Raw genomic sequence first — 25,125 nt, forward strand, 5'->3', positions numbered from 1 at the left:
TTGTTATATTCATATATGATCTTGATATGAATAAGGTTATTGTTGTATCTTCTATAATTGACATACTTCTCCCATCATGGAAAGACACTAAGAAAACTCTAAAGTGTAAGAAAGAAAAGATGTCGCTCGAGGACCTTGGTAATCATATTCAAATAAAAGAAGAAAGTTGCAACCAAGATGAAGTTACAAATAAAATGAGAAAGATAAATATCCCAACATAAACCATCTTGAGTTGATGAAGATCCATGTGATGGAAGACACAAGGCATGGGCATGTGACATTCCTATTATACATTAAGGTATAATGATGTCACTATATAAATATTATTAAAGTCGTTGTGATAAGTGGACATGTGGCATTCCTATTATACATTAAGATATAATGATGCTAATATATAAATACCATCAAAGTCACTGTGATAAGTGGACATATGGCCTTCCTATTATACATTAAGGTATAATGATGCCAATATATAAATATCATCAAGATCCATGTCATAGGTGGGCATATGACATTCCTATTATACATGAAGGTATAATGATACCAATATGTAAATTTAAGGTCTTGATATATGGTGCATTCTCATTTCATCATCGAAGGCATAATAACGTAATATAAATATTTAATATCGTTGATATGACATTCCTATTATGCAATAAAAATACAATGATGCTTGTGTGAACATATACTTTGATGTGTTAATTTGACATTTCGATTGAACATAAAGGTACAATGATGTCAATTGAGAAAAAATGGAATGTATGTAAGCTGATAAAGTCCTTGTATGGATTAGAATAAGCACTTAAACAATGGCATCAAAGTTTGATAAGATTGCGCTAACTAATGGCTACAAGATCTAGCAATCTGATAAATGTGTTTGTAGTAGGTTCTAAGTGTCATCATTTGTGTATATGTGGATGACATGTTAATCTTTGGTAGCAATTTTGGAACTAATGGAAGACACAAAAAGGTTCTTGTCAAATAATTTTGACATGAAAGGTATAGGTGTGGCGGATGTTATTTTTGGTATAAGAATAATGAAAAACAATAATGGCATAATATTGTCTCAATCTCATTACATTAAAAAGATTGTAATGAAGTATGGTAAGTCAGATTGTATGCCAATGACTACGCTTTATGATTCTAATATAAAGCTAATACCTAACCAAGACAAGCCAATAGTACAAAATAAATATGCAAAGGTAATTAGATACCTAATGTATGCCATGGTTTGTACAAGACCAGATATTGCTTTTGTGATTGGGATGCTAAGTCGGTTTATAAGCAATCCAAGTAAAAAGTATTGGTATGTTGTTCATAGAGTGCTAAGATACTTAAAGAGTACAAAGAATTATGAAATTTGTTATTCAGGTTTTCCTTTAGTTTTAGAAGGGTATACAAATGCTAGTTGGAACTCAAATAGAACGGATCATACTTCTACGACTGGTTGAAATTTTACAATTAATGGGGTACTATCTCTTGGGGTTGTAAGAAACAATCTTGTCAAGTCAACTCCACTATGCAAAACCTAAATTTATAGCTTTAGCATCTGCCACCCAAGAAGTAGAATAGTTGAGAGATTTACTCTATGAAATTTCATTGTGGCCTAAACCAATGGTACCAATTTTGATACATTGCGACAATGAAGTAACTGTATCAAAGGTATATAATCAAGCATATAATGCAAAGAGTCAATATATTGGACTTCGATATAGCATTGTAAGACAAAAAATTAGTGATAGTATAGTCACTATAAGTTATGTGAGGTTTTGTGAACATTTAGCGAATCCGTTTACTAGAAGTATGAAAAAGGACTTGGTAATAAAGACCTTAAAAGGGATGGGTTTTAAGCCTATCAACTAAATCTCCAATGGTGGGAGCTCACCTCGATACTTGTGGCTGACCTGTAAGTCTTGGGTACTGACCATTCTACCACATAGATGATTGTAAGTATTAATTTATATTTTTCATCCCAAGGTGTATAGTGCTTGGTTCTATTAATATGTAAGGTAAGGTTGAACAAAAGTTCTTAATAGACCCATAACATCTATATATTGAAGTATTATAATTTCGGAGTATTTCGATGGGAGTTACCTATATGAGTGGAAGTATGGCCGCTTCTAGGAGCTAAAGGCTTGACTCTAACAGCACTCATAAATGGATGCAAAACACAAGGCCATAAAATGTGTTGCCAAAACTAGATACAAAGTGAGCAAAAAAGCTTGGGTGTGTTTAGTAGCTCGACTAGTCAAATGAAGAATTGATGGTTCAATGCTTGGTCAACCACTTAATTCAGACTAGAACCAATCACACTCATTAAGTGATGGTTCAAATCTACGAATACTTTCATTTATGCACAAGGCCCAAAATTGTTGGTATTTGAAAATTTTGAAAATGGTGGGAGATTGTTGGTGTATTTTCAAAATTAAAGATTAAGTCACATAATGAAAAGTTATTTTAGCTCAAAGGTTATGTAACATAAAGTGATATAGTGTGACTATTGGCTTATAGGTAGGTTTTCATGTGAATGGTTATATCTCTTGGTAAAATGACATCTAAAAGTTATGAGACAAATTGAAAAAATACTATAACTCAAAAGTTTAAATATGAAAAGTTATTGTTTCAAATTATAACTCAAAGATTATGTTTTATGGAATGAATAATTATTCTTTTATAAGATAATTATTGAAACAATACCTTTATCCAAAAATTATGTCTGGTAAGATGTAAAGATGTCTTTTAGAGAAAATGATGCCTTAATGAAAAGATTGTGTCCTTGAAAAATAAATACTTGCAAACCTATATAAAGGGCTTGTTGCCAACCATTTTAATAAATCAAATCAAAAATAAAACAAGAGCAAAAATATCAAGGGTAAGAAAAGTGTTGTGTTCTATTAACATAAACACTTAAGTTTCCATCAACTATAAAAGCATCCAAATTTCTTATAATCTACTTGCTGTAAAAAGTAGGTTCTAAGGCCGAATAAATTTGTTAACCCTCGGGTGTATCTAGCGGTTTACTCTTGTAAAGTACAAGACGAAGTTAGACGTTGGCTTCATTGTATCCCTAAGGCTATTCACATTATTCTCCTTTGCATGCCAAGTGATAGGAACGAAATAAGTCTTAAAGATAACGTCTATTGAAAGACTTACCTTAAAGTCAATTTTGTCGGTTTCTTAAATTCCATCTAAACCCCAAGTGGATCTTTAGGTTTTAGAATTGCAAGTAGTGATTTGAAAACTCTAGAGAACGGACACCTTGTAACTCTATCTTTTGCTCTAAGTGGAGCTAAAGTGATTTGGGTGAGTGTTCTTGCTAGGTTATTGAGAAAGAGTGTGCAAATGATATTGGGTTGGTTTGGGGAACCATACATGTCAATTTATTGTACGTTAATTTCTCAATAATAGAAAAACAGTTTCACTCCATGAACGTAGGTAAGAGGCCAAACCACGTAAATTTTTTTATTTTTTTATTTACTTGATTTATTTGGGTTTTATCTTTATTGTTTCTTAAGTAATTTTCATAGCAAAAAAGAACCACAAAAAAAAAAAAAAAAAAAACCAAAGAAGAAAACAGTGGATAAGATAAATGCAAGTCTCTGCCTCAAAATTTTTGAAGCTAAAATTGCTACTTGCAATATTAACAGCAGCTGTGACGGAACTACTAGAGAAACCATGCTAGCATATTTTTAGAACCTAAAATTAATACTCAGAAGCTGACAACTTTATATAGGAGTGGAAGCCATGCGCTGAGCAAAAAAAAAGTATAGCTATGCGGTGGAAGTGCAAAAGAGAGGAGAAATATCCTGTATGATACGGCAAATCTATACTGTGATGTATCCATTTCTTCAGCCTAATAAGCTATGGAGCATGACAGTATGTAAAAGCAAATGAGTTCATACAAGACAGAAATATGTTGGGGCAGTACACCCCAAAAGCATATTCCTACACCCCGTGAAATGTAACATGACTGACGATGATATGGTGCTATTACAAAAACATAAGCTTGAGGCACAAAAGGACCATGAATTGAGAGTTGAAGAAAACAATTAAAACCTCAAGAAAGTACCTCTATCATAACAAGGACCTTGGATACAATTCATGTCATTATTATAGTTTTACATCCGAGAGCAACCTGCATAATTTTTCAGAGTAGAATTCTCCCACAATTTCATAGCAAAGAATAGGAAGTACCTGTTTCAGAATTTTTGTAAGATGCCTAAAATTGGAGGGTTAGAGGTTCAGATTTGAAACTTCAGAGGAAAAGCATTCATCAAAAATATGCTAACGTAACTTAGACTTAAATTGAGGTCTCTCGTAACAAAAAGATCTACACCTGGAGCTATATTGTTGCCTGTTGAGTTGGGTTGGGTTGAGGAAGTCGAGGATACTTTAGAAATTGCAATATTGAAACATACCCAAAAACACAGAGATCTAGTCAAGTGATTCGTATCAAGCTTTTCCTCCGTAAGACAATTAAGTATTGAGGCATGTTTACAAAGTACAAAGCAAGGGTTTTTCCTTTCTTTTTTTTTTTCTCAGCCAAAATAAGATTTCTGTTAATAATCTGAATTGGATACAATTCTGGTGAGAACCAGAAAGATTGAAAGTACAGGTCTAAGGACCTGTTATTGAGAAGTGGCTTTCGGGGGGAGATTCCCCACAAAAACTGTGACGTTTTCTTCCTATGGTATTGTTTTGGGTGCCACCAATCGTTAGTCACGATGGATTCCTTCTGGAGCCGATTCTCTTTTGGGGTGCTGCCTCACCTAATGGTGGAAGATGCGAATCCCTAATCGTTTCGAGTTTTTGATTCATGGTGGGCACAAAGGTAACTTACTTGAAGCACGAGATGATGCCTGTTTTTTCTTTCCGTTGGGTCATACGAAAGCAGAAGTAAGCATGTAAGCATGTAAGCAACTAAATGTTGCAGTATAAACAGAGTCCTAAACCTCTCATAGACCAACAAAAGAAGAACAGAAGGCGGTAGGCGTTTCATTACATAGCAAGGATTTAAATCAAGAGAGAAGCAGACAACTCAGCTGTTGAACTGCAGCTGATAGCCTTTTTCACATGCCTTACTCTTTTAGCTTGGAACCTGCTTGAGGAGAGCTCTGCAATTTTAACAAAGGGTAGCAGAAATTATTACTTTGGAGACGAAGTGAAAATAGAAAATACAAACAGGCATTTGCACATGGCCAATCTGGCATGGTAAGAGACATTATAAATAGGAACAGATAACAATTTCTTGGTACGGACAAAATCACAATCCTAATTTAAAAGCCTCTTCTCATTCATGCTGGTCTTCAAAGGCAAATTATAATTCTTCAATTAATCAGTCAGAAAATTAACATAGTGATAACCAGAGAGCTTTATTCTCAATGATGCGACAAATCTTCTGTTACAATGACAGCAGCAGAAGTGTGTGTTCTTCATGGCTAAAAGTCCAAAGTAACAATAAATGTCGACAACAGTATGTAGGTGAAAGTTCTAATTGCTGGGCTCCATGGTCATCATGAACATGAAGCATAGAGAATAAAAAACCAGATGAGCTAAGTTCAAAGAAGTTTGCATGGACATCCACATGATCAAGCTGGTTTCACTGCAATGGAATCTGACAGATAGAGAAGCACCACTACTGATACCTGCATGTGCACCATGCGATCAAACCATCTCCCGGTTGCCAAATAAGTAAGCAAACAAGTCGCATTTCAACCAAACAATTAAAATCCAAACTAACTACTTACAGGCATCAAATAAGGTATGCCCACTATATATTACTATCAATCTAATCGGTCAAATTAAACTGCATATTTTTCTACAAAATTAAGTTTCTAATCCCCCCCAAACCCTAAATTTCTGATCAAATAACTCGTAACTAGGACGCCCCAGTTTGCTTAATCCTCGATTGCAGTCTGTCTCCCTTGACTGGAACCCCTTAAAACTTGAAAGACTTCAATTGTAAGGAAATATTAAGAACTGGGCTTCTTTTCAACAAAGAAAGCAATTGACTTGTCGCAAATATAATTACTACTAATAATTAAAAGCATCAAATTGTAAAATATTATTGGAGTGGTGATAAAGAAATTTTATGTATGTTAAGTTTGGGTATTTTAAATATATAAATATAACAAAGAACTCTTTATTTATTGTCAATTGATTTTTTATTAAATATTCATCTTACAATTTAAACATAATAGAAAACAGATGTTATACTCCTGCTATATATGTTTCTCTTTATGGTAAATTTATTATCTTTATACTTAAATAAGAGTATTAAAATAATAATAAAAACATATCTCATTTATTAAATTAAACATATTTTAAAAAATAAAAATATATTAAATTTAAATCACATCCCATTTTAAAAATTTAACAAATATAAAAGCTAAAAAGTATGTTTAGTGTCAAGAGGATGAAACGGGCCAGTATGGAAAGAAGTCACTCGCCCAAGGGAAAGCTTAAAGCGGGATGCATTCGGACATAGTACCGGCGATGGGCCCTAAATCACCGCTCGCATTATTTACGGCATCAGGGCATCAGCCCACCTCCAACTGATTATATAAATATTTAGATTAGGAGATAAAAAGTACTCCAAAATAAAGACATTGTTTGTACGAAGGAAGAGTCTTCGTCTTCGAAGGTTGACGTTTCTCTTTCTTCATTACCAGTGTCCAAAGACTGACGTTTCGCTTTCGTCGGTATCAGTATGCATGCTTCTTTTTCTTCTTCTTTTTTTTTTGACCAAATCTTTCTTCTTCTTCTGGAAGAGTGTGGAAACGGGTGCTGCAAGAAATGCGGGAGAAAGATTCTTTTTTTGTTTTTTCTGCTATTCTCCTCTGTCAAGCGACGTCGTTTATTTCTCCTTAACAATTCCGTTGAAATTTGGAAAGTTCTCCTTTTACCCTCTTCTTTTATCTAATCTTTCAAAAGTCGCTTTTCTTTTATATTTTTGTATTTCAATCTATATTTTGGATGTTTTGGGTGACTTTTAAAATGGGCTAAATGAAATTTATGAAAAAAAAAAATAGCTGTCTCTTGTTGTGTGTTTCAAAGTATAAAAAGAAAATAGAAACCTGAAAGTATAAAAGAAAGAAAAATAAAAAATAATTCAATATTAGTTTTCCAAAGAGAGAGAAAAAGTATAAAAATGTGTTTAAAAAAACCTATGGAGTGTATAACTTATTTATTGTCAAGAAAAACTAAAACATTATTATACTCCTATTCATACATTTTTTATTACATATGATTTGACCTTTTATTTAATTTTACCATTTTAACTATTGAAATTAGTATTATTACTAGTATGAGTATCTGAAAATTTTACTACTTAGTACTGTGACCAAAATAAAGGCAATATATATTCAAAAAATTAACAAAATGGAAAAGAGAAAATATTCCAAAATCAACAGGAGTCTTGTTCAGTAAAGTAGGAGTATGGCAGAATGGAGCTGTGATGACCGAATTTCTCCTGTAGTCAAATCCACTTTAGGGATTATTAATTATTTATAGGATTTAAGATCAATTTTAATTTTAAGGTTTGGTGAATCAATTTTAAGATTTTGTGAATTAATTTTACAGTTTGATGAATTGATTTTAAGATTTTGTTAATCGATTTTAAAATTTAATAAATTGATTTTAAAATTTTATGAATCGATTTTAAAATTTAATAAATTCAAACTCTAGATAACAAGTAATAACATTTACATCAAAGCTCTATCTTGACAATCCTTCGAAACAATTTTGCAACAAACTTGGTCTATGTACTTCACCCATGCTCAGTTTCAGCTCGAGGGAGTATAAAAACAGCACCCACACCCATAAGCACATCAGAAGCTGCGACACCAAGAAGTACAACACAGAAAACAAACGACAACAAAACAGGAACTGCGTTACCAGCTAGGATAGCAGAACACAACCAGTTGACTTTAACAGCAAAACAAGGGTTGCAATAGAAGAAACACGACATGTCCATGAAAGCATCGAAACACAAATTGAGAATACCAGAAGTCTGAGAGTAGCAGAGCCTATAGATAGTAACGTTAAGAATAAGCAACAGGTCACATGTGCAACAGTTCAGGAGTAAATCAAGCCAAGTACCGCTGGAAGCTTTGGTTTAGAGATTGGATTGTATTTATATTACCTTTATTACATATTGTACCATTAGGAGAGTTCCCTTATACAGAACTCTTCATCAAATGTACTGCCTACAGATGCAAAAGAGAAGAACTCACTCTTCACTCAATCCTCAATAAGGTACATTACTTTCATATCTCTTGTTTCTTCTTCCTCTCTTCTCTTTCTCATATTTTCATCAATTAATTGGTGACATGACCAGAGGTGGTTGTCAAGGTCTTCTTCCATGGATGGATTACAAATAGATCATTACAAGTCAATCGATTCCTTTCTTTTCTTTTTTTTTTACTTCATTTCAAATCTACTCTATTTTCTTTTCCTTTCCTTTTGGGTTTAACTCATGAAGAATTGGAGGATTCCCAAGGGAAAGAAGAAGTTGAGTACTTTTGTTTAAATATAATCTCATATGTGGATTTTTTATTATTTTTTAAACAAAAAATATTACTAAATCTCTCAAATATTTTATGATGGTAAGGAGTTTGAATTTCTTTGTGCTTGGTTTTTCTTTTATTAATTTATTATAATTTTTTTGAAAGGTATTAATTTACTATAATTAAGTTTAATTAAGTTTTACATTTTGTTTATTTAAAAATTATTACATCATTATATTTGAGTATTTTATTCATTAATTAGTGTATGATCTTTTTATTTAAAAAATAAAATTTAAATCTTCTTTCACCAAATCTCAAAAACAAAAATATCACACTGTCTATTTTGTACATGTAAACACTACCTTATTATAAAAATTGCCATGGTAAGTTAACGCAATGGAGTTAACTAAGTCATTAATAATGTCAATATTTTCCATCTAATTTAAAAAAAAAACTTATTTAACTCAAATTAAAAAAATAGGAACTTAAACGAAATTTTTGGTATAGTTTGATGGATTTTTTTCAACATTATGCCTTACATAATTAACGTGGCATTTTTCTATTGGTTCCAAAAATAGTGATGGACCCACCTACCAGTCAAACCGTTTAAAACTACCAGTCTTCCGCTTGGAGGGAAATCCCCTGAATCACAACCCAAGCTGAGTTTTTCGCTTTCCGAGCCATGAGATCTCGTCCAAAACCACTCAAAGAAAACCTTCCATGGAACCAAACCACAACCCAACTTGCCCCTGACTCAGTCCCATCTAGCCCACCACCACCAAAACTCGCCACGCCACCATGCTTAAAGGCAAAAAGCTCAAGCTACCCGATCGGCTCGGCAGCTTAGTCGTCGGATTTGACGACAAGGATGAAGATAGCGGAGGTTCCGGTTCGGTTTTCGAGTCTGGAGAAGAGCTCGAGATCATTCAACCGAACGGATTTGGGTCGGGTCGTGAAAGTGAGACTGATGATGATGGTGAAATTGAAGAGGACGCAATGGTGAAGAGGAAGGTGAAAGTGGATGGCGAATTGGAGCAAAAAGGGAGGCAGAGACACGAAAAAGACGGGTCGGGTCATGTTTTGGTAATGAAAATTATTCAAACGGATGAGAAAAGGTCTGATATTGAGTATGAGGTGAGAGATTTAATAGGTTATAAATAATTTGCTTCCTTTAATTTCAGTTTTTGTTCTTAATTTTTTAATCCAATATTTTCTTATAATTCAGATATCTCAGAAGGAGGTAAATTTGGAAAAATTGCAAAGAATTGCTAGCACAGGGCTTCCTGATGGAGGAGGTCTGCGTGCAACAGTTTGGAAGGTAATTTTTTCAGTCATTACCTAATTATTTTCTGCATATGAAAGCAAAACTATTCTGTTTTTGATATTTTAAATTAACAGAGACTTCACATTAGTATTCAGAGAGCTTGCATTGCATCTATTTCATTGATCTATTTGATGTTTGAACGGTTGGGAAATAGCAGTGCAATGCATATGGATAAGTAATCAAGTAGGGTATTTTAATTAACATCGAAGAGAACACAACCAATTTTTGCCTGAATCATGCCCTTTTCGCACTGTGTGATTAATTTAACCACGGAACTGTCGTTGCATTGGCTAGCAAGACACTCTGCAGAGTTTCAAAACAGAAGGATTATATTCATAAGAATCATAACTAGAACCTAACTTGTAGGCTCTATGATGTATGGTTTATACTGTTACCTGAATGTTTCAAAGGCATAATGACAGAGTTTGAATTGTTCATGCTTTATATTCAGCACAAGTGTTTATTGTCTTTCAATGTTTAATTCTCGCAGCTGCTCCTGGGTTACTTACCTCCATCTCGGGACTTATGGGAAAAAGAGCTGACTGGAAATCGACAAAAATATTCTAAGCTGAAAGAGGAGCTTCTGTTAACTCCTGTAAGATACTGATTGCCGTGCAGTATATGCCTAGTCAAGACATCTTTTTATATACTTTGCGGAGAATTCCTTACATGTTAATATCAGTACCTGTCGTTAGTACCTTAGAAGTTTCCCTCGCACTAATCGTGATATTGAATCTAGTCAGAGCTTGCAAGGATTAAAGAAGAAGCTTTGCACTCTACTGAGCATAATGCTGATAGTGATACTGATGGACCACTTACACGACAAAAAATTTCTCATGAAGATCACCCTTTGAGCCTTGGTAAGTCTAGTGTCTGGCATCAATACTTTGAGGTAAATCTCTTCTCATAAGGCATCACTTGATTTTTATACGCTATGCTTTAGCTGATGTTTATTATAATGGATACATTGGTTTCCAGCATACAGAGATTGCAGAACAGATTGACCGTGATTTGCAACGCACACATCCTGAAATGAAATTCTTCTCTGGAGAGTCCTCGTTCAGCAGGAAACACAGGGTACATGACTTCTCACCTTTTCCTCCCTCCTTCTATGGTGTTTTTTTCTTGTCATGACACTTTGTTCAATCTATAAGCACACCAAATTTCGAGAATATAGGGTATTGCTTTTCTAACCAATAGATTATCTAGCATCTATGGTAGCAGTCCTTGGGGTTTAACTTTTCACTCAGTGCTGCGATGCGTTTCCATTGACAGGAAGCAATGAGGAATATTCTTCTCCTATTTTCAAAACTCAATCCTGCTATTCGTTATGTCCAAGGCATGAATGAGGTCTTGGCACCATTATACTACATATTTAGCACTGATATAGATGAGCAGAATGCAGTAAGAATCATACTTTATTCTTTTTTACTTTGACTTAAGAACATTTATGGATCCTTGTGTCTTTTGATCCTTGGTCATTGATGGTACTATAATTGTATGATTCTCTGTATAACAACATCTGAGTTGTAAAATATTTATTTGCTGGGTTGGATCAAACCTATGACAACAAATCTCTTCCCTGAGTTTACTTGTGACTACTTTTTGAAATCAGGCATAAGTTCTATAAAAGTTAGTTTCTCTTAAAGTATCTAAAGTTGCTCAATCAACAGTTTTTCTTACCTGGCATGGTTTTAATTGACTGAAGAAAGGTGCTAAGTTAGAATTTCTGAACATTAGAAAGGGATCTCTATTTTTGCATGAGTTTAAATACATATTCTCTCAGTTACAATGCCTCACCCATATCTTCACTCCCACTTCATCCATGAACACTTCCCTTTTCTGTTAGTCTTTTATTTTGTTTACCTGAACTTTACTTTTATTTTTCCTTAAGGAACAAAAACGAGGGTTGGGGATTGTTTAATAGTCAAATTTTCTTTTATTTGGCCAAAGTATTTTTTCTGTCAGGGGTTGAACATCATGAGAAATTAGTAGAGCAAAAGAAAATGCAGTGTCTGAAAACTCAAGCAAATAATTAATAGCTTGGTTGCTAATGATAATTAGTTTTATGTGTTCATTCAATTCCATTGTGCAGTCTAATGCAGAAGCAGATAGTTTTTCTTGTTTTGTCCGCCTCATGAGCGACTCAGTGGATCACTTCTGTCAGCAATTGGATAATAGTTCTGTGGGCATACTTTCTACTCTTTCCCGCTTGGCAGAGTTATTGAAAGCCAATGATGAGGAACTGTGGCGGCATCTTGAATTCACATCTAAGGCAAGTTTAATGGAATTTTAAGATGTGTTTTATTACGCGTTCAAATGTTCAACACATGCCATATATATCAATTTTTGATAAGATGCATAACATGTTTCTTTATTTCTTAATCCCCTGTCATTTTAATTTCTGCTTGGTGTCAAGCTGCATGAAGCTATCCCTCACAAGTTACTATCATTAACTATGTAATCTTGTTCTACTCTGCGGACTCTCTGTACAACGTCCATGTATCTCAATGAGCAGGTTAAGCCTCAGTACTACGCGTTCAGGTGGATCACTTTGCTACTTACTCAAGAATTCAATCTCCAATCTATCTTAAGAATCTGGGATTCTCTTCTGAGTAACCCTTTTGGTGTGCAGGTCTCTCTCTGTCCAGCTGCCTTTGCTAATAGTCCTTCTACTGAGTTTTCTAGGGGTTGATTCCTCTTTCTATATCATCTTCTCAAATTTAAACAAGTACTTAACAGCGAACTGTCCCTTTTGTAGGATATGCTTCTACGTGTTTGCTGTGCCATGCTGTTGTGTGTGAAAAGCAGGCTTTTGAGTGGTGATTTCGCAGCTAACTTAAAGCTATTACAACACTACCCTGATATTAATACAGAACACCTTCTACAAGTAGCCCGAGATCTTAGTCCGGACACCTCTTCCTATCGTTTGTCTTTGTAAATTCACATTACATGCACTTTTGTAGACAAAAGGTATCTCTTTACATGATTTGCAATCCTGAATGATGTTTCAGCTGTTGTACAAGTTGTTATCCAGAACATTTTCATCATATTTTTGAAGGATGGAAATTATTCAGTAATTAGACTGAATTTACCGCCAATTCTCTTTTCTTCTCTCTCTGCCTTTTTAATTTTTTCTTTGTGGTAAATGAATAAAAATGTTATTGAATTTCCAGTATAAAATCTCATAAGAAAACTAAGAAAGAAATATTTGAAGAAAAAGAGTACAACAGTAAATGAGCTTTACTGGAAAATAAATATTTCCTCTCACAGTTTCAAATTTCATTCCAGTATTTATACAAGGGTTTTCAAATCAAAGATTAACCGAGCTTAGATCTAGCCTCTGTAAAATAACACTAGAAAATAGGATCTGAAATCTAACAAGAAAATGAACCAGCATTGATTCTTGAGAGAGTCTCAACAGTAACTAAAACAGAAACTTGAAACATATAACAGACTCCTTACCAAAACGACTTCCTATAGTGCATTTCAAGCACCTAACACTAACAATAAACTAAAACACAAACTACATCGTTTTGACATCTGCCACAATCTTCTTCAATCTTCAAATATCGTCGACTCCAGCCACATAACAGATACTCAGCTACTCAACTACTAGAAAGAAGATTACTCTTTCAACACTCCAACATAATCTTTGATATGAAAACTCCTAGAAGTGCTCTTAAGTACTCAAACCTTTCTCTACTCAAATTCTTTGCAAAGACGTCAGCTAGTTGCTCATCAGTATGGCAATACTGAAAATCAATCTCATTATCTTTGACAGCCTCCCTTAACGAATGATACTTGACCTTAATATGCTTGGTCCTTCCATGTTGAATCGGATTCCTTGCATTAGCCACTGCAGACAGATTGTCAACACAAATCACTGTCCCTGTAGTTTGCTTAAACCCCAAATCATCCATTAGCTTCCTTAGCCAAATGGCTTGATTAAAAGCAACTGCACAAGCAATATATTCTACTTTAACAGAAGATTGTGCAACAACCTCGTGCTTCTTTGAATTCCAAGTGAATATAGCACTCCTAAAAGAAAAACAAAACCCACTTGTGCTTTTTGAGTCATCTAAAAGAACCAGCCCAGTCGCTGTCACAATACCCTATCAACTGATTGCTTTCTTTCTTCTTATACACCAGGCCAAAGTTCAAAGTACCTTGAATATACCTCAAGATTCTTTTTACACCAGTAAAATGGAAAACATAAGGGTCTTGCATAAATCTAGACATCAAACAGGTAGCAAACATTATGTCAGGTCAAGTAGCAGATAGGTAAAGTAATGAACCTATAATGCTCATGTAGATCTGACCATTAGCTTTTGAAAAACCATCTTCTTTGCTAAACTTAGCACCAAATGACAGAGAAGTGCCTACTAACTTGCAAAGACTCATTTGAAACCTTTTAAGCAAATCCTTTGCATACTTAGTTTGATGCAAAGACACCTGATCCTTGGCTTGTACAACTTCCATCCCAAAAATTAACTCATCAATCCTAAATCAGTCATTTCAAACTCACATATCATTTGAGACTTAAACTCTGCTAGGTGATGGTTATCAGGACTAGTTATTAGAAGATCATCCATATAAAGTGCCACAATAAGTAACACAGATCCTTCAATACTTTCACATACAAGGTTGACTCACTAACACTCCTTTAAAAACCTTGTTTCTTGAAATGTTCATCCACCCTTTCATACCAAGCCCTCGATGCCTGCTTAAGGCCATACAGAGCTTTAACAAGCTTACAAACCTTATCCTCTGATCCTTTCTCCACATAACCTTCTGGTTGCTCAACATAAATGTCTTCTGTTAGGACTCCGTTCAAGAATGTAGACTTGACATCTAGATGATAAATTCTCCATCCCTCCCTAGCTACCAAGGCTGCAATCATTCTGATTGTATCGTGTCGAGCCACAGGTGAAAATATCTCATTGTAATCCACTCCATATATTTGTGCATACCCTTTTACTACTAATCTTGCTTTATACTTATTAATTGACCCATCTGGTTTCAGCTTAGTTTTGAAAATCAACTTTAGCCCAATAACATGCTGGTTATCTAGTCTATCAACAAGAACCCAGTTATTGTTTTTCTCTATCATCTTCATTTCTGTATTCATAGCTTTCCTCCAATTTTGATCAGTATTTGCTTCAACAAAACTTGATGGTTCACTCACAGCTAAGTTGCATCTGCTATAGATATCTTGCAAAGTCCCGGTACCCCTGACAACATTTCTTTCATCTTCTATATCAAAAGAACTATCAATCTCAGCTTCAAACTGATCTCCATTACCAGTAGTGACCTTATCAGAACTTTCTATGTCAAAAACTTCCCAATGCCAGTTGTAACCTTCATCAAACACAACATCTCTACTAATAAAAACCTTCTTTGTTTCAACATCATACAACCTGTAGCCTTTGGATCTTTCACTGTAACCAATAAAAACAGCTAAAACTGATTTTGCATCCAATTTTGATCTCTTTTCATCTGGTGCCTTTGCATAACAAACACAACCAAAGATTTTCAGATGAGCTACAGATGGTTTACATTCAAACCACATTCATAAGGAGTTTTGAAATTCAATACCCTGGTATAAGTTCTATTGAGCAGATAATTTGCAGTGTTAACTTCTTCTGCCCAAAATACCCTTGGTAGCCTTTTCTGAAACAGTAAACACCTTGCCATCTCAACCACTATTCTATTCTTCCTTTCTGACACACCATTTTGTTGTGGAGAATAGGTAATTGTCAACTGATGCTCAACACCAAACTGAGCCAAAAATGATTCAAAATCAGCAACAGTGAATTCAGATCCATTATCACTCCTTAAAGTTTTGATCTTCATCTCAGCTTGGTTTTTAGTTATTGCCTTAAACTTGAAGAAGTGCTTTAAGGTTTTAGACTTCTGCTTCATGAAAAAAAATCCAACAATACCTTGACCAATCATTAATAAACAAAATATAGTATCTGCTATTGTTCAATGACAAAGTTTTCATAAGACCACACACATTTGAACGAACCAACTCGAGCTTCTTTTTAGCCTTCCAACTCCTCTCCTTTGGAAAATGCTTTCTGCATTGTTTATCATACTGACAAACTTTGCACAGCATGTCTGGTTTAACTATTTCAGGCAAACCATTAACCATCATTTCTGAAGACATTTTTATCAGTGAACCAAAGTTCACATGCCCCATATGTTTGTGCCAAACATCAAACAAATCCTGCTCAGTATACATAGCACAGTGTTCTGCATCCTTTAAATTCAAAGGATAACAATTGTTTTTCATTTCTACATTTAATATCTCCCAACCAGCTGAGTCAAACACTATGCAGAACCTATCTTTGAATAGTAAAGCATAGTTACACTATGCTAGCTATCCAACACTAAACAAGTTTTGATCTACATCCGGTACATATCTCACATTAGCTATATGCCTTATATCTGACACAGTCTCAACTGCTATAGTACCAATACCAGCAATCAACAATAACTCACCATTTCCAATTTTAACTCTAGCTCTAAAGCTAGTATCCAGATCAGTAAACAAACTCTTATTGTCAGTCATATGATGAGAGCAAGCACTATCCAAAAACCATACATCATTGTTACTTGACTCTACAACTGAATTGGCAACAAACAGTAGTTCTGCTACTTCCTCAGTCTTTTCAGCTACAGCAGCCTGACCTTGAGCATCAGACTTTTTGGCTTGACAAACCTTTTCTACATGTCCTAATTGCTGACAAGCTCTGCATTTCACATTAAGACGGTACCAACAATACTTGCCGGTATGATTCTTTTCTTGCAGTAGGGACAAGGATCAAACCTATCTCCCTGTTTCTTCTGCTTATCGTTCCCAGTCTTACTCCCTTTACTTTCATTCTTCTTTGAACTACTAGCTTTCACCTTCAAGTTTTTAGTCTTAGCTATAAGAGCATTTTCAACAATATTCTCATTTCTTAAAGCTCTTTTCTGTTCTTAAACTGACAAAACATTTATCAACTCAATCACAGAAATCTTAGTAAGATTTCTTGAATCTTCCAGAGAAGATATCTTGGCTTCAAATTTTTCTGGAAGACTAATCAAGAATTTATTTACGACTCTTCTCTTTGTAACCTCTTCCACCAATAATCTTAATTCATTAACCACCTTCAACACTCTATCTGAGTACTCAAGAATACTTTCACTCTTCTTCATCTTAAGCAGCTCAAATTCTCTAGACAGATTTAAGACCTGAATCATTTTAGTCCTATCATTCCCTTGGAACTCCTTTTTCAATGCATCACAAATAGATTTTGGATCATCAAAATTAATTATTCTAGCAAAAATAGAATCTGAAACAGCAGATTGAAAGCATGATAGAGCTTTATACCTCTTAGCTACCTCCTCACTATGCTGTTTGATTTGCGCCAAGGTTGGATTTGCATGCCGTTGAACTGGTGCCTCACCTAATTCAAAAACTTCCCACAGATCAAAAGTTTTCAAATAGGCCCTCATCTTTACTGCCCAAATCTGATAATTTGAGCCAGTAAACACTGGAGGAGTTGAAGTGGAAAAACCTGCAGTAGCCATCAATTGAAGAAGAATCAAAGATCTAACACTTTCAAGAGAAGAAGTTTTAACTCACAGATCCCTCAAGAAGAAACGCTCTGATATCATATTGAATGTTCAGTATAAAATCTCAGAGGAAAAGTAAAAAAGAAATATTTGAAGAAGAAGAGCACAACAGTAAACGAGCTTTACTAGAAAATGAATATTTTCTTTCACCATTTCAAATTTCATTCCAGTATTTATACAAGGGTTTTCAAATCAAAGATTAACCGAGCTTAGATCTAGCGTCGGTAAAATAACAATAGAAAAAAATATCTGAAATCTAACAAAAAAATGAACTAGCATCGATTCTTGAGAGAGATTCAACAGTAACTAAAACAGAAACTCGAAACATATAACAGACCCCTTACCAAAACGACTTCCTATAGTGCGTTTCAAGCACCTAACATTAACAATCAACTAAAACACAAACTACATCGTTTTGACATTTGCCACAATCTTCTTCTATCTTCAAATACCATTGACTCCAGCCACATAATAGCTCTACTCAGCTACCAGATGCTACTTAACTACCAAAGAGAAGATTACTCTTTCAACAAATGCCATTGATCAAGAAGTAAAAGATATAGCTCTAAACAACTTTTTTGATGATCTCATCCGGTTCTGAAGTTTCCTACGAGCATTGTCATAGACTCCATTAAATACAGATTTGCCAATCCTACTTTTAATTCCTAAAACTATAATGCTTGTTCCATTTTTGTTAGCTTTGTACTATTTAGTGAGTTGACCAGCTGAATAACTAAGGAGGTTAGTTAAATAAATCAAGTTTCACGAATCACAACAATGAAAATATAGCTCTTCCTCATGCGGGCTGAAAAACAAAATGTCTCAAAATAATTGAATCAGAAAAATCCTTATCAAAATAATAGAACTAAGGAAAGTTTTGTTCGGTTTTATAATGAAATATAAAGGAATTATTTATAGAGATAGTCTATTTTAAACTTACTAATAACGTAAGTAAATTAAATAAGAAACTAATTTAATATTAGATTTTTTTAGAGTGTAAGTAAAATAAATAATATAAAAATTAACTATTCTGAAAATTAAGTTTACCTGTTGTGTAAGTAAAACAATCAATAAGTAAAAAAAAACTTAAATAAAAAAAATATTTTAATTGCTTTAAAATATTTTACTTGACTGTTATTTTTCTTGGCAGCTATCGGACCACGTTCATGCGGACTGTCCCATGCGCGTTTATCTGTGAGGACCCTGTACGTACCGCTTTTTTACTTGTGTGGTTCATATCCTAAGCTAATTCTTCTTCGGCCTGTCCGGAAACTTGGAAAAAGTTTCCATATCCCCAAAGAAGAAGATAAGAAGCTCATCGGAAAAATACCAAATGGCTACTCTTGTTAGCTGTCATTGCATCGAGAATGAAATTTGAAATCTTTATCTGAAGCAGCACGTTTAGGCCCTGGATCCTATAGACTCTGGACCATAATTCAACTCAAAAGATAGGCTTAGAAAGATGCATCCTCTGGGGATGGTCCATGTTGCAACCTCGCAAATGGTCATGATTAAAATTAGCAAGGCCCATTGCACTTGGATTTCTGACCGTATCTTATATTTACGCTCACAACTGAAAATAGTTGCCAGGTAAGAAAGTAGTAGTGAGACTCGTTGGAAAAGAAAATTCTTGCTGCCACGTCATCCGTTCAAGTCATTTGCTGGATGTTATTAAAAACTCAATTAAGAAAAGAACAGCAAGGAAAAAATCGCAAAGACTTTTCAGTTAAAGTATCATCTGCATTGTCAAATTAGTGCGTTAGTGGTGCAGAGATTGACTGGCCGTTAGGCAGTGAAACGCGGTTGCTTCTACGTGTGACGCAATTTTGAATTTTCAAGCATGAGTTGTTTATGCTGACCCTGTTTTGTTAGCACTAATTAATGGATTCGGTTAAGGAAATGACGCAAGTTGTAACATGCCTAGACAAGGACAAGGAGTTAAAATAATTTCAAGTGCTCTCGTTTCAGCCATTTCCTCCTTCCTTTCTTAGCGGCCGCAAATAAGCAGAATGTAGGAAGGAAACAGAGACATTTAACCTTGGATGCACATTTCCATTGCAAGTTGAATTGAATAAACACAGGAGGAAAGGAAAATTGGGACAAAAATAATTCACCTTAGCAGTTGTAGAAATACATGAAAAGAATGGAGAAGGATCCAAATTGTTGAGGTTGAGAGCTTGCATGCAAGATGGACCTACCACACTTGCAGGTGCTGGTAGCTTGTGAAGATGGTTCTGCTGAAATGTCAGTCAGTGCCATGCAATGCAGCCAATGCATACATGGGTCAGATTTCCACCCTCTGCACCTTGTTAGTGTATATAGCAGAAGGGATTTAATGTGTTTGGCAGTGTATTAAGTTCTTTCGAATGAATGAAGATGAAGAAGCTCTCTTAGTTCACTTTTCTCCGTTTTTTCAGATTAAGCTTCAGTTCTTTAATGCTCTTACTCTCCCTTCTGAAATTGCATGTTGTCATGTTTTGTTTGCTTAATTACAACACAAATAAAGAAAACTACAATAATGCGTGTTGACCTATCATCTCATAGGCAAAACAGCCAGCAATGATTCGCATCCAAACGAACAAGTTTGCAGGGAATAAGAAGTATATGAACCAGTCTACTCTTACTCTCTTGGTAAGCCAGAGAGTTATTCATGGCTCTGTTCCTTGTAACTTCCCAGAACTAAGGCCAATTTATCTTTTTCATCTCTCTTGGTCTGTTCTTTCAAAATTCAGCCTGGGACAAAATACTGTTTGTCCCAATCACCGCCTTCCCCCCAAAAGAAAAATCACAGCCTAGTTGTTAAGAAGGGCATATTTTATTTCCATTCTATACAACCAAGCCACCACTACCCTTGCTGCCGTGCTAACTTCAGCAGATATATAATAAAATCAATTTTGCTGGCATAACTAGCTAGAATCCATACCATATAAGTTTTACGTGCTAAAGCTTAGCGGTCAATATTTTAAACCTGTTCAACTCATTCTACGTGCTTGCATTGCTCTATGCAAATTTTTAAGCAATTTCTACGAAACACAACTGTCTCTGACCCGTGATTTCTTCATCCAGTCCGGAATCTTGTTCTAGGGCTTTTATTACTTTACCCTGTTTTCCTGACTTGGTTTGTACGTTCAAGTTTTCTTAAAGCCTTACGCTTACAGTTCATTTATCAGCGGTGTTTGTGTTTGTCTATGCCTTCTCTTCTCAAGGATAGATTGCTATATAGGTCCTTAAGTTTTTTGCAAGAGATAGGGAAAAGCAATGGCACCTTTTCTGCTCCATGGGAAACTTAATGTGACGATTTACGAGGTTGATGGGCTTTTTGGAGCAAGTTGCTGCAATGTTTTCTGCAAGGTATACTCCTTTTGAATGGTTGATTAATATTATCAGTTGGTGAATCTGTTGTACAAACTACAAAAAATGAATGGTTACCAGCTTGTTTAGTATAGCACTTTAGTATGTTTTTCTTATTAATTTCCTGTTCTGAAATATATATATATATATATATATATATATATATATATATAGTGTAAACATTTTGAGAAGTGCAAAATGTCGTTTCTTCTGTTCTTTTTTGGTACAAAAAGACTTCTTGAGTTTTCTCTTGCACGATCTGATTAAGGTGACCCTTGTCCATCCTTTAAATCTACTCCTCCACAAAGTTTTGAACTTGAGGCTTTCATAATTAAAGTCTCAAGTTCAAACCGTTAGAGTTCTCCCACAGGACCAAAACATCAACTTATCAGTATACAGGCAAAGCCTATCACCAATATGGCATCCTGCTAAAGAAGATTGTACAAGCTTAGAACTGTATAACATTCATGTTTACATGTAAAGACCAGAAGTTATTGTCTAAGAAGGCGCCTGATATCTACTAGATGAATGAGCTGCTATCATACTTCAGTTATACCAACTACCAAGTACTTAGAAATAAGTTTCTTCTTCACTAGGCATTTAGAGGCTTAAAAGGAGGAAGACTAACTGCTGTTGGCAGAAATTCTCACATCCTAGCCCAAGAAGCAAAAACGAGTCGAGAGAAAATACCTAGCTATTTATCATATCTTACATACAAAGCTTAATTATGTTTGAATACCAAAAAAAAAATACCGTAGGCAGATCAGTACAGTATGCTTCATTTACTCTACAAAAGCCTTCTGTCAATACCTTGTGGCAGAGTGCAGGAGCAAACACTATTTCGCAAGAGCACTCAAGTCTTCTTCCTCCCAAGGGACATTTCTCTACAACTCTCCCCAGTTGTCTAGCCAGCAACTAGACCTAGAAAAAGGTTCATGGTCCAAGAATCAAGACAATATTTTATTCATTAATCTTTAAAACCAAAAAGAATAATGAATTGTCTAAATTTGGTCTTCCCTGTCCCTGATATTACTGATACGATTTCAGGATTTCGGTCGCTTCCAGAACGGCAAATACTGGTTTTCCCAAGTTTTCGGACATGTAGGAATCTCTATAGTATATATGTTCTGATAAAACGCAGTTGTCGCTCTGTTTCTTCAACACGTCCCTAGATTTTTGGTCATCTTTCTACTCTTTAATATTTCATTTTTCTTCTTATGGACTTGTGAAGAAAGTAAATGTAAAAATTTGGACAAATTCTGCACCGACTTGAACCTAGGACTATATTTTATATTTTTTCAGCTGTTTAACTTGAAGTGCAAGTTTTGATGCGAAGTCAACTAATCATTTACAAGTTCGCTATTTATCTGACTTTTAAAAGTTAATGTTAAAAGAATGTTGTTCTTCCTTGCAGCTAGTGCAAAACATTGAAGAAAGTGTAGGAGTTGGGAAAGCATTTTCCAAACTGTATGTGACCATTGATTTAGAAGAAACAAGAGTCGGTCGGTCTAGGCTATTAGAAAACGAAGGCTCTAATCTACAATGGCATGAGTCATTTCACATATATTGTGCCCATAAGGCTTCCAATGTTGTTTTTTCTATCAAAGAAAATGATCCTATAGGGGCATCCCTGATTGGAAGAGCTTACCTGCCTGTTGAAGAACTACTAAATGGAGAAGAAGTAGATAGATGGCTTAAGGTTGTGGATAAAGAGTACAAACCTCTTTGTAGAGGGTCCAGGATCCATGTCAAATTACAGTTTTTTGATACAACTCGGCACCCTAATTGGTCTCAGGGAATTAAAAGTCCTAAATTTCCAGGAGTTCCATATACATTCTTCAGTCAAAGAGAAGGTTGCAGGGTTACCCTTTACCAAGATGCTCATGTTCCTGACAAATTCATTTCTGGAATCATCCCTCTTGCTGGGCGCAAGTATTATGAACCACACCGATGCTGGGAGGACATCTTTACTGCAATTTCTAATGCAAAACATTTTATTTACATAGCCGGGTGGTCTGTGTATGCTAAAATAACCATGATAAGAGACTTGAAGAGGCCAAAGCCAGATGGAGATTTGACACTTGGTGAGCTTCTTATAAAGAAAGCCAATGAAGGCGTCAGTGTTTTGATGCTTGTTTGGGATGACAGAACTTCTGTTGAGTTTCTTAAGGAAGATGGAGTGATGGCTACTCACGATGAGGATACCAGACATTATTTCCATAACACTAAAGTCCATTGTGTTTTATGTCCACGCAATCCCGATCATTTGCATAGCATTGTTCAAGACATGGAGGTTTCTACCATGTTCACTCATCACCAGAAGATTGTGGTCGTGGACAGTGAATTGCCCAACGAAGAATCAAAAAGGAGGGTTGTGAGCTTCATTGGTGGCATTGACCTTTGTGATGGGAGATATGACACTCCCTCTCATCCAATTTTCCGGACATTAGGCACCGTCCATCGGCATGATTTTCATCAACCTTGTTTCCATGATGCCTCAATTGCTAAAGGAGGGCCAAGGGAGCCTTGGCATGATATGCACTGCCGATTGGAAGGGCCTGTGGCCTGGGATGTATTGTTCAATTTTGAGCAGAGGTGGAGGAAGCAAGGAGAAAAGGACTTGCTAGTTCATTTACGAGAACATGATGACATATTCATACCTCCATCTCCAGTGACATTCCCTGAAGATCACGAAACATGGAATGTTCAACTGTTCCGGTCCATTGATGGTGGAGCTGCCTTCGGCTTTCCTCACAACCCCGAGGATGCAGCTAGATTGGGTCTTGTCAGTGTGAAGGATCATGTTATTGACCGAAGCATTCAGGATGCATATATCAATGCCATTCGTCGAGCAAAGAATTTTATTTACATTGAAAATCAATATTTTCTTGGAAGCTCTTTCAGCTGGAATTCAAAAGATCTTAAGGTTCAGGAGATTGGTTCTTTGCATCTTATTCCGAAGGAACTGTCTCTAAAGATCGTTAGTAAGATCGAAGCTGGTGAGAGGTTTACTGTCTACATTGTCATTCCAATGTGGCCAGAGGGTGTCCCACACAGCCAATCTGTTCAGGTAATATTGAATTGGCAGAAGAGAACCATGGAGATGATGTACACAGATGTAGTTCAGGCCCTGCAAGCCAAGGGACTCGAGGCAAACCCCAAGGACTACTTGACATTTTTTTGCCTTGGCAACCGAGAGAGAATAACTTCTGGGGAGTATGAACCTTCGGAAAGACCTGAACATGATACTGATTACAGTAGATCTCAGCAATCTAGGCGCTTCATGATCTATGTCCATGCCAAGATGATGATTGGTAAGTTAATTCGACACATTTTTGCTTGGATAGCTGAAGTATCTTAAATTTTTTATACCCTTTGCCAACTGTATCTTTTATTTTCTCCATTAGCTAGAGATGCACATGCTAAACTTGGGACCATATGCCTTTTGCAGTTGATGATGAATACATTATAATTGGGTCTGCCAACATTAATCAAAGATCAATGGATGGTGCCAGGGATACTGAAATTGCCATGGGGGCCTACCAACCGTATCACCTAGCGACCAGAGAGCCAGCCAGGGGCCAGATTCATGGGTTGCGTATGGCATTGTGGTATGAGCACTTAGGCAAGCTTGATAACTGCTTTCTCCAACCAGAGAGCTTGGAATGCGTCCGGAAGGTGAACCAGACTGCTGACGACTACTGGGATCTCTACTCATGTGACACGTCAGATCATGAGTTGCCAGGCCATTTGTTAAGTTATCCGATTCGAGTTACCCATAATGGAGAGGTGACAGAGATTCCAGGGTTGGAACATTTCCCAGACACCAAGGCTCGAGTTCTTGGATCCAAAAATGAGATGCTTCCTTCCATTCTAACTAGTTAAACTCAGTTGTCTAATAGTCAAAATGATGTATATTCTTTCATTCTGTCATTTAAGCAGCAGTGATATTCTGTTTGGTGGAAGTAAATATAGTAAATATTAGTACTTTACATTTCCTCTAGCTCAAAGCCAAATCAACTGAAGAGAGAGGAATAATGCAGCTATGACACTAAGCCGTTTGGCCAACAGAAAATGACGCGTAGATATGAATGATCCGAGCATCTAAATTGTTTTCCTCAGCAAAATTCCCAGAGAACCCTTTGCTGGTCAACTATATATGATTCAGAAAAGAACAGAAATGAAAGTGATCTATTACAGGATGAGTTAAAGAAATTCACAAAATTTGGAAGGGCCAGGTCTTCTTCCAACCATGAACTTACCTATGCCCCTCATTGCCTTATCCAAAATTCCCTATTCATGCATTACAAAATTGGT

At 35.6% G+C, this 25,125-nt stretch overlaps 2 protein-coding genes and 2 long non-coding RNA genes across 8 annotated transcripts; 2 read left to right on the top strand and 2 right to left on the bottom strand.

Moving 5' to 3' along the window:
* Positions 1-4,688: 4,688 nt before the first annotated feature.
* Positions 4,689-5,694, bottom strand: LOC148760660 (uncharacterized). The gene is made up of 2 exons (XR_016028502.1): positions 5,260-5,694; positions 4,689-5,114 (listed from the first exon to the last, which is right to left on the bottom strand). It is a non-coding gene; the product is annotated as an uncharacterized LOC148760660 (long non-coding RNA).
* Positions 5,695-9,149: 3,455 nt separating this feature from the next.
* Positions 9,150-12,932, top strand: LOC18588764 (uncharacterized). 5 transcript variants are annotated; one of them, XM_088809783.1, is made up of 9 exons: positions 9,150-9,641; positions 9,733-9,825; positions 10,322-10,426; positions 10,571-10,723; positions 10,810-10,908; positions 11,107-11,235; positions 11,927-12,106; positions 12,350-12,375; positions 12,467-12,932. In XM_088809783.1, exons 1-9 carry the CDS (start codon positions 9,306-9,308, stop codon positions 12,633-12,635), a joined length of 1,290 nt encoding a protein of 429 aa, XP_088665909.1. In that variant the 5' UTR covers positions 9,150-9,305; the 3' UTR covers positions 12,636-12,932. The 5 variants fall into 5 exon arrangements, with proteins under 5 accessions (XP_088665909.1, XP_007013453.2, XP_007013456.1 ...); XM_007013391.3 differs by having other exon boundaries at positions 9,151-9,641; positions 12,593-12,932; XM_007013390.3 differs by having other exon boundaries at positions 9,152-9,641; positions 12,350-12,466; positions 12,593-12,932.
* Positions 12,933-13,041: 109 nt separating this feature from the next.
* LOC148760661 (uncharacterized) lies at positions 13,042-17,735 on the bottom strand. The gene is made up of 2 exons (XR_016028348.1): positions 17,213-17,735; positions 13,042-13,690 (listed from the first exon to the last, which is right to left on the bottom strand). It is a non-coding gene; the product is annotated as an uncharacterized LOC148760661 (long non-coding RNA).
* Positions 17,736-20,449: 2,714 nt separating this feature from the next.
* On the top strand, positions 20,450-24,800 carry LOC18588766 (phospholipase D alpha 1-like). Its single transcript, XM_018128533.2, has 3 exons — positions 20,450-20,808; positions 22,223-24,122; positions 24,260-24,800. Exons 1-3 carry the CDS (start codon positions 20,716-20,718, stop codon positions 24,691-24,693), a joined length of 2,427 nt encoding a protein of 808 aa, XP_017984022.2. The 5' UTR covers positions 20,450-20,715; the 3' UTR covers positions 24,694-24,800.
* Positions 24,801-25,125: the final 325 nt, after the last annotated feature.

Source organism: Theobroma cacao, chromosome 9 (genome assembly GCF_053813885.1).
Source record: "Theobroma cacao isolate CCN51 chromosome 9, ASM5381388v1, whole genome shotgun sequence".
Taxonomy (NCBI): domain Eukaryota; kingdom Viridiplantae; phylum Streptophyta; class Magnoliopsida; order Malvales; family Malvaceae; genus Theobroma; species Theobroma cacao.